Genomic DNA, 15,271 nt, shown 5'->3' with positions numbered 1-15,271 from the left:
TCACAAATTAGCAAATGTGTTTCTTGTTGAATAATCTTACGTGACTTGTGGACAACACTGCAGTTCTTTATGAAGGGGGTAAAGTGATAGGCTTAAAATAACCTCAAATAATGTTAAGAAAAGCTTCTATTTTATCTCCCTCATGGTCGACATCAAGGTCATAGAAGCAAGTGTTTATGTGAGGTTTCATAGACTGGTGGCTCTCTTTAAAATATATTCCTATGGGTGAAGAAGGATATGTGCATAATGAAGCATGGTAGACTTGTGGAGAAATCACAAGACTTGAAATCAGAAAAAATCAGAGCTTAGTTCTGCTACTTGATAATTGTATATATTAGATAATTTTCTAACATTAGAAAAGCACTTTACCTATCAGGGACTATAGTTCCTCATCTGCAAACTAGACCTATAAATACATCTTTGGTTGTGGCATCTCATGAACTAACTTGTCTTCAAAGGCCTAGAGCATAGTAATAAGTCAATATATATCAGTTGAACTGAATAAGATCAGGAGACACACTGGATACACTGAGGAATGTCAGGACATGCTGTCTTGCCTTGCTCTGTTGGCTGAATGTGCACATGACAAGGCTGGTCATTCCTCAAGATAATGACCTTGCTCTCAACCTTCTATTCTTGGTGTTGTTAATGTTTGTTTATTTTTGAGAGAGAGAGACAAAGATAGAGACAGAGACAGAGCATAAGCAGGAAAGGGGCAGAGAGAGAGAGGGAGACAGAATCTGAAGCAGGCTCCAGGCTCTGAGCTGTCAGCACGGAGCCCGATGCAGGACTCAAACTCACAAGCCGTGAGATCATGACCTGAGCCAAAGTCAGACGCTTAACCGACTGAGCCACCCAGGTGCCCCTCGACCTTCTAAACCTCTTTGAACACAATGTTGTGTTTAATGTAGGTTATCAGTAAATAATTTTTAATTGTTTGAAGGTCTACTAATTAAATGTTATCTCACAAAAAGAGGGCAGATTTGCTCTGAGTTTACCAGAAACCTCAATACCTACAGAGAGTATTTTTCTAATTAAATATTATGGCCCACAGAGAAAAATCCACTAAATGTGTCAACAATTCCAAATTAACAGACATAACCTACAACTTTGAAGAAGGTTGCAAGCAATTTTATGAAACATAAATGTTTAATGTTTAAGATAAACTCGTGACCTTAGTAGTAGAGACAGATATGGCTAAGTAATGATCAAACTATCTCAATAAATACCAAGAATATTTTCTGAAAATCATTTTGAAAATAACTGCTTTAAAACAGTTAAATATAATAAATTTAAAGCAGATAAATATAATTTATCAATTAATATGCCAATTTTTTAATTTAAAATCTTTGAATTGTAAAGAAATGAAGGACAAAGAGAATGGAAAGAGTTACTCTGATTTGTGGCTCCTCCAAATGGCAGTTAAAGAGACACTCCATGCAGGAGGTACATACAGTCAAATGTTCTTTTGTATTTTGAGGTGGTCTCTCTCCTTAACACTCCCCCCACACACTGAATATAGCTGAAAGGTTTTCCTTTGAACAATATTGATGATTCTCAGAAACCATGATAAAGATGTATCATTACATGCCACAAGGGACCACAACAATTGCCACTTTAAAACTACGCATTGGTGGTTAAATACCCAGTTAGTAAGGCTTCTGGGACAAGAGACTATTCTGTTCACAGATTTTCTTCCCTACTTGGCTTCTTCAAGGTCTGAGATTCCCTGAACAGGGAACAAAGTCTTTCATTCCACAGCTGAGTTGAAATTTCAAATGGCCAAATCCTTGGAGGAAGGCACAGAATGGCTGGAATTCACATTCAGGGGTCATGACCAACCTCTTTGAGAGGAGGTTTGGAAAGAGAAGAAATCCATCACACTGTCAAGGATCCATCCCTCTGTATGTACACTGAGAGCACACTAAGGAAACAGTGTGTCTAAGCAATTCTCAACTTTTTATATTTTTAAGACCACTTTAGGAAACTACACATTTCAGCCAGGTCCTCGAAGTGATTAAGAATATTCACAGCAACACTAACAGGAATACCATAATCACATTGCCGTCACTGCTACAGAAAACAATGCCCATAATAGCTTCCCCTGCTATTCACCAGCCACTGGGTTGACCTTTGGCACTGAGTAGTTGTTCCAGCAGACATGCTTGCTTTCCAGCCTTTGCTCCCTCATATGACCAGAAAGCATATGCTTGCTTCTTTCTTTGGCATCAGCCAGATGTTGGTTTCATGTCTTAGCCACGTACCTACAGCAAGTTTTACGGTGCTCTCATCCAAGTACCCTGGCTTACCCAGATTAATGTTCCAATTACTAGTCATATCCAAAGCAGACTATAAACTGACTTGTAGAAAATATAAATTTTACCTATTGATCAAAATTCAGCATGTACCTAAAAAGGCTTGTGCTATACCAGCATGACCACCACCAGTTGAGAATATTGATCAAACTGTTGTTGAGTTGGTGGCTGTTAGAGTTTTTCCCCTGGAAACCTCATTGCTTACCTATCTCCTGGTCTCACCTAGGTTAGTAAAGACACTTTTGATATAAACTCCCACTTTTCCTACAGCATACCTGAAGGGTTGCCCTTCTTTTGACCAAAATCCAAATGGAGAACTGGCATTAGGGACAATCTGCCACCAGTACCCAGAAGTGGCTGCAGTCAGATCCAAGCCCTCAGCAGCATCTCCAACTTCAAAAAGCAGCCCTCGATTGCCTGTAAGACAAGTATATCTCAGAAACATCAGAGGACCTTCATCCTCCATTTGGGGAAATACTTTACCTCAGATAACACAGTGAAGATGATCCAGCTACTATCTACAGAGGTGAGTCAACTGAGACCCAGATGTTGCAGTCATGTGAGAGGTTCTATAGATAACACAAATGTTCCAGAAAGCAGAAAATATTGGCTTGGTGTAGGATTTAGCCTCTTGGAAAGATACACTTGATCAAAAGCAATGATAAAAAAAATATTGGGAAATATTTTCAAGGGACCAGAGACAAGTAGGGAGTCTTTTTTAATGAGAGTGTCAGGGAAAGAGAAACAGTCCTGTGGAGAATTGACAGAGCAAACAAATGCTGTGATGGAGTACAGAAGGACAACATGAACTTGGGCTCTGACTTATCTTGTTCAGGAGAGAGTTTCAGTATTTTAAGGTCTAGTTCAACCTGGGAATACTATTCCCTACAACCCTTTGTTCCCAGAAAATTGGCAATCCTTAAATTTTTTCACGGAATGGCCCCAATTTGTGGACTCACACATGGAACAAATTACGTGCCGTACAGCTATGATGTGATATTTTTAATGATATTTTACTTACTAATTTGTGTTTTATATTAAGCAAACTCTGACACCAGAGGTACACGTACAATCAATATTGCATACTAACTTGGACTGCGGGTGCCACTATGGAATCATACATGTGTGGATTCAGATTCCAGCTTTGCCACTTATTAGACCTGTGGCTTTGAGCAAGCAAACTGCTTAATGCCTTCATTCTCTGAACATCAAAATGGGGTCAATAATAGAGATAACGCACTAAAGACTAAGGGAGATTGAGTTATACGTCAATTGTATCTCAATAAACCTGGGGGGAGGGGGATTGAGTCAATTTGACAATTCTGGCAAAAAAAAAAAAGACTTAGGGAGTCTAAACTATATATACAAAGAGCCTGAAATATGGTAAGTATTCAGTAAAGGATAGCTGCGGTAATTATTATTATTTTAAACTACTACTGTTATTCCCTGTTAAATCCAACAAAAAAAGGAAGTAGAACAGGAACAAGCAGAAAAATAAGAGCGTATTTAATCTACTACTTGGATTTGTGGATAACTGTTGTGATGTCTGCCCTGTTCATGGAAAGATGTTCTGGGCAACCCTGGCCTCCACTCAGAGACCAGCTGCACCACCACCACCATCTTGGCTGTAACAGCCAGTTGTTGCCAAATGTGCCCTGGGGACCACTGAGAACCACTGCTTTACGCAGTAATTTGCCCTACTTTCATAGAAGAAACTTCAAAAGGTCTTCATAAAGGACGTTAACTCCCAAGAACAGCTGCATTCAGCTAATTATCCTACCACTACCCAAGCAGCTAAAGCACTGAACGAGGGGTGAGCTCTCTATTTCCTGACAGGAAACACACATTCTCTCCAGCACTTGCTTCAGTAGTTTTGTTCCCTTGGATGGGAGCTCTCCTAGAGTAAAAACTGCAGATCTGGGACCTGAAGAATGCTCAAGCCAAAGCTTTTGCATGCATTTTCACACTCGAATGGCCTTTCTTTAGAAAGGTTTCTCCCCCTGCTGGGTTACTTTCCCTGTAAGTGCCGAACTTCTGGAGTTGAGCTCACTGTCTGTGGTTTCACCATGAAGTCAGCCCCTTATGGGGCAGGTAAGGAATAGAGACGTGCAGCCTGTGGTTCCAGGCTACATAACACACCAACCTCCCTTAGTCCCTAACTACGCCTGAGCTTGCAGTTCTAACGCTCACCAGAAAAGTGTTCCAATGATGCACTTTTAAGCTGCAGCCCTGAGGCGGAAGCTTTACACAGAAAGGAACAAGTAGAATCTGCCACCTTGCCTCCCCCATTTCTGCCCACTTCAGGCATAAACTTGAGGCAAAGGCATGATACATCACTACTTTTCAAAGAAGCAGACAGTCACCCACAGGGAAGAAGAAACAGCATTTAAATGCACCCCACTCTGCCCCACTCCCTGGCCTTGTCTAGTGCTGCTGTTATGGGCACAGGAGAGGACACTCTAATGCTCTGGTCTTCTTAGCCAATGGGCTCACAGCTGACCACAGTATGGAGTGAGGCAGCTTTGGGGTTTCCACCAGTAGCTACAGCAATGTCTTGATTGCAGTTATATTTTTTTTTAATTTTTTTTAACATTTATTTACTTTTGAGAGACAGAGCATGAGTGGAGGATGGGCAGAGAGAGAGGAGACACAAAATCCAAAGCAGGCTCTAGGCTCTGAGCTGTCAACACAGAGCCTGACATGGGGCTCGAACTCATGGACCGAACCATGAGATTATGACCTGAGCTGAAGTTGGATGTTTAACCGACTGAACCACCCAGGTGCCCCTTTTGCAGTTGTACTTTATGTATCAGGTCTCCCCTGAACCCCACTGGCCATTTGGTTGGGGACAGAAGTGCAGGGTCACTAAACATCGGAACAAAGCCAAGAAGCTCTCTGAAAGGAAAGTCCTCACAGTGGTATCACAGGCCCAGAGCTCACTGAGCTAACCAGTCAAACTGCTGAGAAAGCAAACACTTATTTCCACTTCCCGGCCGCTCCTGGTGGTAACTAGAGGCCATTGTACAACGTCCTTACCTGCCTGAGGAGCAGTGAGTCTTGCACCTTTTCCTGGAGCCCTAGTGGTACATTCAATCTTCCTGGGAGACACATGTCTAATATCACACGGAATGCCTGGGGAGAATTTTTTTAATTAGATAAATGGAGAGAGAGAGAGAGGTATATAGGTGTGAGGCAGGACAACATGACCATCCTGAAGTAGACAGGCTCCTATTCTAAGGTAATGAACTGGATGTGAGTAATATAGCAAAAGTTGTCCCCACCAAGTGAAGGAGGCCAGGAAAGGGAGAGTGTAAGGCAACGGGGCATAGGGCAGCTTCCAGTAATTAGAAAGAAAACAAGGCAATGCAGTGCCATTCACTGAGAATGCACAAGCCTCGGCTGAGTGTGGGAGAGTAAAGGTGACGTGAGATTGTGAGGATGTTTTCCTGCATCCTTGGTATCACCAGCCAGAAGAGCCTCCCACCTGGCAGAATAAAAGGTTCTAGATGGGTACCACAAAAGGATTTCCCAAGATGGAATTCCAGAAGAATCTGCATAACAAATGCCTGCCCAATCCAGGTTATCAAGAGGACTAAGGAGAAGGGTGGGGAGAGGGGTGGCCTTTCAGAAGTGGACCCTTCTGAAGACACAGCTCTACCTTTCCCTTCTCTTCATTCCCAGGATGAGGACACCCGAGGGAATTACCCATGAATTTTTTTAATTTTTATTTTTTATTTAAATCCAACTTAGTTAACATATAGTGTAATAATGATTTCAAGAATAGAATTTAGTGATTCATCACTTACTTATAATACCCAGTGCTCATCCCAACAAGCGTCTTCCTTAATGCCCATCGCCCATTTAGCCCATCCCCCCCCCACCCTCCACCCCTCCAGCAACACTCAGTTTGTTCTGTATTTAAGAGTCTCTTATGGTTTGTCTCCTTCTCTGTTTTTATCATATTTTTCTTTCCTTCCCCAATGTTCACCTGTTTTGTTTCTTAAATTCCACTTATGAGTGAAATCATATGATATTTGTCCTTCTCTGACTTGTTTCACTTAGCATAATACCCTCCAGTTCCATCCACGTTGTTGCAAATGGCAGGATTTCATTATTTTTCATTGCCAAGTAATATTCCATGGTGTGTGTGTATTTATATACAACATCTTCTTTATCCACTCATCAGTCGATGGACATTTGACTTTCTTCCATAACTTGGCTATTGTTGATAGTGCTGCTATAAACATTGGGGTGCATTGCCCCTACAAATCAGCATTTTTGTATCCTTTGGATAAATACCTAGTAATGCAATTGCTGGGTCGTAGGGTAGTTTTATTTTTAATTTTTTGAGGAACCTCTATACTGTTTTCCAGAGTGGCTGCACCAGTTTGGGAATTGCTGTAAATTAGGACTATGTCCATAGACTGTCCCTACAGGACTACAATCCCACCTAGTCTCAAACAAACAGATAAAATACCTTAGGGCAGGATGGCATAATGAGTCAGAAGAGGCAAAAATTTCTTCTCCCCACTCACTGCATGCCATAAGAGACACATAATCTCCTACAGCATTTAAACTATGAACTATTTTCAGCCATTCTAACGTAGTTACCTGCAATGGTAACCCGGACAGGATTGTCAAAGAAGTCTCCCGTAATTATAATGTCTGTTTTTCCCCCAAGGCTCCCAGATTCTGGAAACACAGATAGTATTTCTGCAAAAGAAAAAAAAAAAGTAAGCTTCTGAACATAGAATATAGAATGTGACCCAGATAATATAATAATAGAAGGCTATCATTAATGTATTCCTTACTTTAACTTTCTAAGACCAGCAATGGTTGGAATTTTTTCTAGTGATAGTCACTTAAAATGCATATAATAAGGACTTACCTATAACAATATGTATAATACATATAATACAGGATCAATATTTCAAAGGAAGGGGAGATGCAGTCACTCATGCTAATAGCAGAAATCCTTACATACCATGATGCTTTCTTAGGAAACCTGTCACCAGATCTCAAGTATTCAATTTACAAGTCACAGAACAGTAGGTTTTATGTTATGGAGGAATCAGCTTGGGATGCACCAGGCCAAGCCTTGGTTCACCTGTATGAGTTTGCAGTTTGCTCTAAGCAAGAGAATGAATTGCACCATCTTCAGGAGCCTTGCCCTCCTTCCATCCCACATGCTCTTCTCCCTGTGTACACTCACCACCTCAAACATGTTTTTCCATGCTGCCTCCTGACTGCTTCAAAATCCCACTGTCATATGCCACATATCCCCCAGAATGTAAGATTTTCTGGTCCTTTCCTCTCCTACGATCCAAACTTGACCATTCTAAGTTCTATTCCCTCAAGGGGAAAGAGGAGTTGTCTTCTCCAACAAACTGAAGACACAAAGAAGCTAATTATGAATGGTTATGGGTTTTATCGGGGCATTTCTTATATAAGCTCCTGCCTATGAAATAGTATAATTATGACATGCTGGGCTAGCACAATTAGAGAGAGTACATGAAAGTGCAGAGGGGAGGATTAGGAATAGAGCTAGGGTCTATGGAATAGAAAGAAATTTCTAGAAATGATTCCTGAGCTGAATCTTACAGTGTGAATTAAAACTGGCCAAGTGAAGGAAAGAAATTAGGCAAAGGATGTTTAAATAAAGCAAACGATAGCCTCTGTGGAGAGAGGCTTCATTTAAGGTCCATTTCCGTGTTGCTAGAATGGGAAAGACAGAACAGGAGAAGCAGATGAGGAAGAGACCAGAGACTGGTACCATTTCCTGTTGAGAGTGGGAAGCCTTTAGAGGGTGGTAAGGGAGAGGCATCAGATGTGTGGTGTAGAGAATGGTGGTGGTGATGTAGAGCATGGATCTTTAGGGGACAGAGAACAGATCGGGGCACCTTGGAACCATTGTGGCATGCCAGGCAAAAGACAATGGGATTCTGAATTGAGGTAGTGATTGTAGAGATAGAATGGATACATCATATTTAAGAAATTGATAAAGGGTCTAATTGCAATAAGTAATCTAAAACCTTATCAAGAAATAGATGGGAGGTAAAACCGGCAGAAACTGGTGAATGAGTGGATTAGAGAAGAGAAAGGGGAGGAAAATCGTAGATGAATCCCAAGACTCTTGCTCATTTACTTCTTTCAACAGCTTTTGGAGTTAGAAGGACAAACACCACTTTGTCCACTTTATAGATATTTAATTACAGCTCAGAAAGCTAAATGACTTAACCAAAATCATCAAGTAAACAAATGAATTCCAGCCCTTGGGGAGCTCAGCCCAGTGTCCTTTATAATAGTCCATATTCCCTCTCCCATAGCCTCCTCAGCTATAAGAAAGTTCTAGGGGGCACCTGGGTAGCTCAGGCGGTTAAGTGTCCAACTTCAGCTCAGGTCATGATCTTGTGGTTCGTGGGTTAGAGCCCTGTGTCAGGCTCTGTGCTGACAGCTCAGAGCCTGGAGCCTACTTCAGATCCTGTGTCTCCCTCTCTCTCTGCCCCTCCCCCATTTGCACTCTGTCTCTCTCTCAAAAATAAACATTAAAAAAATAGTTCTGGCCTGGAGTTCTCATCCCAAGAAGACATCAGTACTGGAAATATGAAATAGCTATGTGATTAGAGATTCCTGTCAGCCTATCTGGCTGGTTCAACAGTGTTAGGCAAATTCACCAGGAATCTTGGGGTCAGGTGGCCAGGAGAGTGGACGTCCCATCATAAATTGTTTACGTGCATAAGATTTCTAATTGGATCTGCATTTTTCTGGCACTGAGACCTTTGGTTACTTTGTCCTTCTGGGCCTGTTTCTTCATCTGTAAAATGAGCCTAGTACTGTCTCATAGTGGAATTAATATTGAGAGTGCATGTACTCAAACCACTCAATAAGGGCCAGCCAGTAAGTTGCTTCTTCAAACTTACTCCCAAAGAGACTAGCTATACTGGTTAAAGAAAATAAAGGAGGGGCGCCTGGGTGACTCAGTGAGTTGAGCATCCAACTGTTGATTTCGGCTCAGGTCATGATCCCAGGGTCATAGGATTGAGCCTTCCATCGGACTCCACCCTGAGCATGGAGCTTGCTTGGGATTCTCTCTCTCTCCCTCTGTTCCCACCTCTCTAAAATAAAAACAATTTTTTTTAATTTTTAAAAGATGTTAAATAAAAGGCAGAGATCAAAATTCAGATTTTGCAGAATTATCCTATCTAGAGAGTAAATAGCATTTGCCCCTTGACCTATGAAATTTCTTGTACTTTTGGCAAAGGTCGATCTTATTGCCCCTGGAATTTGCACCTACTTCACAGATATATCTTCAGTGGCTTTGGGATTGTCTTCAACACTGAAGTCTAAGTACTCTTCTTTAGTGATCAACCCTCTACTACTGAATTGCATTCACAATTTCATGCAAGTTTCCAATTTCAACATTCATTTTTTTTAGTATGGAGGTTTGCTCATCTGATAGCAACACTGTAGTCTAGCATCAATATCAGCAAGTCATAAGTTGTTGGATGAATACTCAACTGTAGTTTAGCATCAATATCAGCAAGTCATAAGTTATTGGATGAATACTCAAGGTGAGGTGTTAAAGTAACTGAAAAGATGCACTTTTGTACTTTTCAGTGCCATCGCTCTTCCATCATTTCTCAGAACATACAACAAGGGTGACCTCCTTTCTTTCATTCAGTTTATATCCACAAACTTTGCATAGAAGTCCATGATCGACCCTCTTTTAATATGGCAACCACATGTGACACTCACATAAGCAACTTATTCTCATCCAAAGCTGAAGGGTCTTCCATCACTGTGGGGACAGCCTCAGGTGTTCATGGTCATAGAGAAATGGACAGGAAAAAAGGAAGGAGGATTCTACATTCAGCGAGGTGTGAGGGAAGCAGTGAGGAGGACAGGGAGAAGGAAAATTGTACCTGAATATGTCTGGTACAGGAAAAGCTCCTGTTTAGCACTGACCAGCCATGCATTCTTGTGTACCATGGACCTTCCAAGACAAAGTTTTGTTTTAGGTGAAAAAAATCATTTGAGATTGCATTTTTTAAATTGGCTGCCTAAAATGAAGATCATGGGCCAACCTCTCCTGATCTTTATAACAGTTTAGATACCAGTTCCTTTTGACAAATAGAGAATGATACCGATGGGGCAATGTATGTTTTGCGATTTAGAAAATTTTTGTATGACAATGATTACACCTACTTCACAGGGTCACAAGCATTAAATGGAATGATGATGTGAAAGGGGCTGGTAAAGAGTTGGCCTACAGTAGATATGCAATAGATATTAGGGTTATTCCTTCCCAAATTCGAGAGAAAGAGAGAGAGAGCCTCCATATCTGGGGCTATGTTACTGCAGGTAATTATGTCACTATCACCACAATGAGATTAATATCAGCTAGATAGCATACTTTTAAAGAAAATCCCTGACAAATTATATAGTGTCAGAACATTAGGTAAGGCATGCAGGAATCATTCAGAATCATAATTTCCTCTCCAAAGCTCTATGAAATTGGACCGTTTCCATCTTGAAGAAGGCATTTGCTAGACAATGCATTTCATGGAATTATGTTCTGTTTTAAATTTACAGTATTATGAGATTACTTTTTACGTAAGACCTAATTCCCAAAATTTTGTGCCATCATCCCACTGAAACATCTACAGTACCTCAAGACACAATTATATTCACCTAAGTAAAAGAAACCAAGCAGGTTTCATTATGCTAATATGTCTGTTTGGAATTTTCCATTAGAAAGGGTTCAAAAAAGTAAGCAAAACAAGAAAGAGATGGATACTACAAAATGATAATAAATCTGCTTACTCCTCATTACTTACTTTCCTTTGTTAAATACTGAGAAACTAACATTCTGGGAGCCTGTAACAAAAAGAAAGACATTAACACAAGAGTCTGCATGTATCATCTGGGCCAGGCCATTGCTACCCTAAACCCAAGGACTCCAGATATCACCAAGTGACTGCCCAAACCCGTGATTTCATTAAGAGTGCCCAGAACAAACACCTCCCAGATTTAGCACCATCACTGTTGACTTCCAACAATAAAAGGATAAATGTAGTAGCCTAAAGCAGATAAGAATTACAGCAGGCTCACAGTTCGACTAAACATGGGAAGCCTGGCTCTACTGGTTACCAGCTACAATTTTCTCACCTATAAAGTAAAAGTAATTCTACCAACTTCACCAATCCACTTATTGTGAGGATTAAATTAGCCTTTTAAGGAGTTCTCAATACATGGTAATTACTCTTTTCATGCTTGTGAGAAGGATTCTTGAAACAGTATTTTTCTGATACAGAAAAAGAAACAGAAAAGACTTTAAACATATGCCACTTCCTGAACGGACCAATGTAGTTGCCTTCCACACGGCACTGCAGGGTCCCAAAACCATGGTCTTCCTGAAGAGGATAGCTGGAGAGAGAACCAAAACCTGAGGTGAGAATTATCAGACAACTCAGAAGTTCTGACTCTTTAGCCAGGAAAGTAAAAAATAAAAGGTCAGTTGGCCAGCAAAAATTGGTAAATACTTAAGGCATAATGAGTTCATGGGAGCAAACACTAGAATAGTACTAACTAGAGTTCTTATTGATACATATGCTATCAGGCAAGCATGCAGTGAGAGAGACAAAATTTAACTTGCTCCCAACCTCTTTTCAGACCTCTCCATTCTTTCCAAAATCTTTACAACAAGGAGAGAAAAACACTTAAAAAAGAAAAAAAATCTATTATTGGGGCTCCTGGGCGGCTCAGTAGGTTAAGTGTCCAACTTCAGCTCAAGTCATGATTTCACAGCTCGTGAGATGGAGCCCAAGTAGGGCTCTGCACTGGATGTGAAGCCTGCATAAGATTCTCTCACTCCCTCTCCCTCTACCACTCCCCTGCTCACATTCTCTCATGGTCGGTCTCTCTCTCTCTCTCTCTCTCTCTCTCTCAAAAAAAAAAAAAAGGGTGTAAGTGTGTGTGTGTGTGAGAGAGAGAGAGAGACAGAGACAGAGAGAGACAGAGAGAAACCCACATGGAAGAACCTAAAAGCACTTATGTAGGCAGGAAAGACACTCACCAGCTTCCTGTCTGCCTGTTTACAAGAGAGCAGGCTGTGACCCAGTTGTCTCCTTGAGCTTCCAAGATCAATGGACTGGATAAAAAAATGGGGTAAAAAAGACATGAGACTCTAGTGTAAGACTCTCAGTAAAAATTCCTAGCAAAACTCAGAGGAAACACTGTTATGAGCATTCTTCTCTGGATTTATGGGGCATCACTGAGGGTGGCCAAAGCCTGTCCCGTGAGGAGATGTTGAATCAACTCTCAGTCTGAAGGTAAGCAATGCATAGCACTGTTTCATGGTCCACACCTTCACACTGCAGAAAGAGCGTTTCCCTTTTCCCCCAAAATCCTCATCATACCCACATTGGCTATATTGAGTCTACATAGAACTACTGTGGAGTCGATGCCTCCATTCCCCTTTTCAATGTTATATCCCTGACCAAGGCTGACATGGGACCAAGCAGTGAATGTGGCATATTATTAAGGATGTACTTGGGGCTTGTATCCTCCACAGAAAGAGTCATTTCCTTTCAAGACGAGTTCACCACTACTTAATGCCAAAAATGTAGATCTGGAGAGTAGCCAGATCATGTTCTCCTCACCTAGGGCAGAATCACAGAGATGGAACAGAAGACGATACCCCCATCCTTTCCAGGAGTACAAGGAAAACCAGACACAAGTATATAGAATCCACTCAGCTACAGTAAGACTCGGTTTCTTCTACCTTATCAAGCCTGGCTATAACTACTTCAGATATTGCAAAATCACAGTTGCTTAAAGCCTCCCCGAAACACAACTTCAACACATTGCCTCTTATTCCCTTCCTTCCCTAGCACGCGTGATTTAATAGTACCACTTTCCATTTTAAAGTGTCTGGCCATCCTCATCATTCCCAGAAAACAGTAAAATTCAGTGGCTCTCAGTGCCTTCTTCCACGTTTTCCTCTGATCACACTAACAGAATTCCTAAATGCACAAATGGATACCAACCCAAGAAGAAAGTTACAATGGTCTTTGGGGTTCACATGTCGTTTTACAAAAAAAAGAAAAAAAGAATCATTTCAGCCTGAGAAACAAGGGAGAGAAGGGGAAGAACCGAAAAAGAAAACCCACAGATGCAGTTACAGCACAATTCACGCTGAGCCCAGAGTGACTAGTTGTCAGTAAATAAATGGACCAACTTAATCGACCAGTTGCAATTACATTAACAAAGTTTGCTGAAGCCCAACTCACCAGGGACCATAAACTGCAAAGAAAACAGCAATTCTGTGCCAACTGCTCACAATTTATTGCTATCGGGGAAGCTGGTCTGAGGAAGCAATCCAGCATGTTTGTAACTCGTTGAACACAGAAACTAACACACGCTTACCTATCAATGTACTCCGCATCGCAATCAAAGTTTTCTGGTCTTCCAGTGATAATCCAACCATACACATGTATTAGTTCTCCTGTTTTAAGAAGATTTTTGAAATGTAACACACTTCGCTCATACTGTAAATTATAACATAAGCAATTTATTTTTGGTACCATCTATTTAATACAGCCAAACTGGACATGACTCAGAATATTAATGCTTTTTTACAAACTGTACAACAGGAAAGGAGTCTCAAGTATGATCCAGTGATCAATATTATACATTAGAAAGTCTAAAATAACTAATTATTGCAATCACAGAGTCAATCAGCTACGTACAGAACACAAAAGCAAGAACAGGTCTTTCCCACAGTTCTATGAAGTATGAGGCTTTCGGGAGGAAGGGCCAGTTTCTACACACTGACTTGTTCTACCCTCTTGGCTGTGTGTAGATCATCACCTAACGTGGGATTTAAGAACACGGTGCCTTGGGGTGCTCTGCATTTCATGACACTTTCCCCTGGGGACTTGCTAATATGGAAAACCAAGGAGGTTCATGTCACATGATCTGGATGGGTATTTGGGGATACTAGACTTTCTTCCAAATCTCAGAGGACAAAAGATAAACATCAAGGATGACCCAAATGGATGGGAACTCAGAAAGGAAGGCATGAGATAGAACAGAATTACAGCTTAAAGGATGGGCAATTGCACATCTCGTTCATCCAAAAATTATGCTCATGTTCAAAGACAGAGCAAATTGAAGACCTGCAAACAGTTGGTGTCAGCCTTGCCCACTGACAAATGTTTGACTTCTACTGCTGAGTCTCCTCTATGTGACTCATAGGGATTTCCACTAGGTAACAAGTATTTACTTAATACACCCTCTTTTGAGTTCAAGTTCAAGAGGAAGTGCAGGCATCAGCAATCCCCCCTCTCAGCAAGGTGGACTCTTGGTACTGTCCCTACCCAATCTGTTCATAGTTGGTGAGAAAGGAATCTGTGGTGAGAAAGGAATCTGATGTCACTCTTTCACAAAGAGTTTGGGGGCCCCTACCGGATGCTACATGAGCTGATTTCTTCCATAGTTGAAAACACCTAAACTCAGTTCTGTAGAACTACATGAGGCAAAGTTTTAAGCAAGCACACCATAGTAAGGTGATGTAGTTCAATTTCACCAAACAACCCCACAACCTGGAAATGTGTGCCTTCCAAATAATTAGGAAATTTAACCATATACACTGTAATCTTACAGCATCACAAACAATGTTAAGAGATGAGAGCGGTTTTGGTTAATGAGGTAAAACCACAAAGATGGAAAAGAAAAGAGCACTTAAGGGGATCATGAAGTGACTGAAGGCAGAAGACTTTGAATCTCTTCATGGCCACATTTAAAGTCACAAAAGAACATTACCAAGAAGTTGTTCCCTTCATGCTGTGGGTGCTTTATTAATACAAGAAGACTTTTGTCTGTGGTCACTGGATGACTGACTGGCACTGAAACCATGGGAACCTTCCGGGAAGTATGAGAGCCACTCACTGTAC

General features: G+C 41.1%; 1 protein-coding gene across 2 annotated transcripts in view; it reads right to left on the bottom strand.

Annotated features, from left to right (window-relative positions):
• Nucleotides 1–15,271, bottom strand: part of PKHD1 (PKHD1 ciliary IPT domain containing fibrocystin/polyductin) — a 488,429-nt gene that overhangs the window by 449,298 nt on the left and 23,860 nt on the right. For both annotated transcript variants that reach the window (XR_002082091.2, XM_019457395.2), the window contains exons 7-14: nucleotides 13,743–13,821; nucleotides 12,391–12,465; nucleotides 11,677–11,741; nucleotides 11,153–11,192; nucleotides 10,238–10,308; nucleotides 6,927–7,028; nucleotides 5,352–5,447; nucleotides 2,591–2,732 (exon numbers count right to left, since the gene is read on the bottom strand). Coding sequence is in view for 1 of the 2 variants with exons in the window: in XM_019457395.2 (XP_019312940.2) it covers nucleotides 2,591–2,732; nucleotides 5,352–5,447; nucleotides 6,927–7,028; nucleotides 10,238–10,308; nucleotides 11,153–11,192; nucleotides 11,677–11,741; nucleotides 12,391–12,465; nucleotides 13,743–13,821 (670 nt within the window). In the remaining variant the exon portion in view is untranslated. The remainder of the gene's footprint in view (nucleotides 1–2,590; nucleotides 2,733–5,351; nucleotides 5,448–6,926; nucleotides 7,029–10,237; nucleotides 10,309–11,152; nucleotides 11,193–11,676; nucleotides 11,742–12,390; nucleotides 12,466–13,742; nucleotides 13,822–15,271) is intronic.

The sequence above is a fragment of the Panthera pardus genome, unplaced genomic scaffold, assembly GCF_024362965.1.
Source record: "Panthera pardus isolate Hobbes unplaced genomic scaffold, ASM2436296v1 HiC_scaffold_17, whole genome shotgun sequence".
NCBI lineage: Eukaryota > Metazoa > Chordata > Mammalia > Carnivora > Felidae > Panthera > Panthera pardus.
Note: the sequence above shows the minus strand (reverse complement) of the source record. Positions and strands in the feature narration are given on the sequence as shown.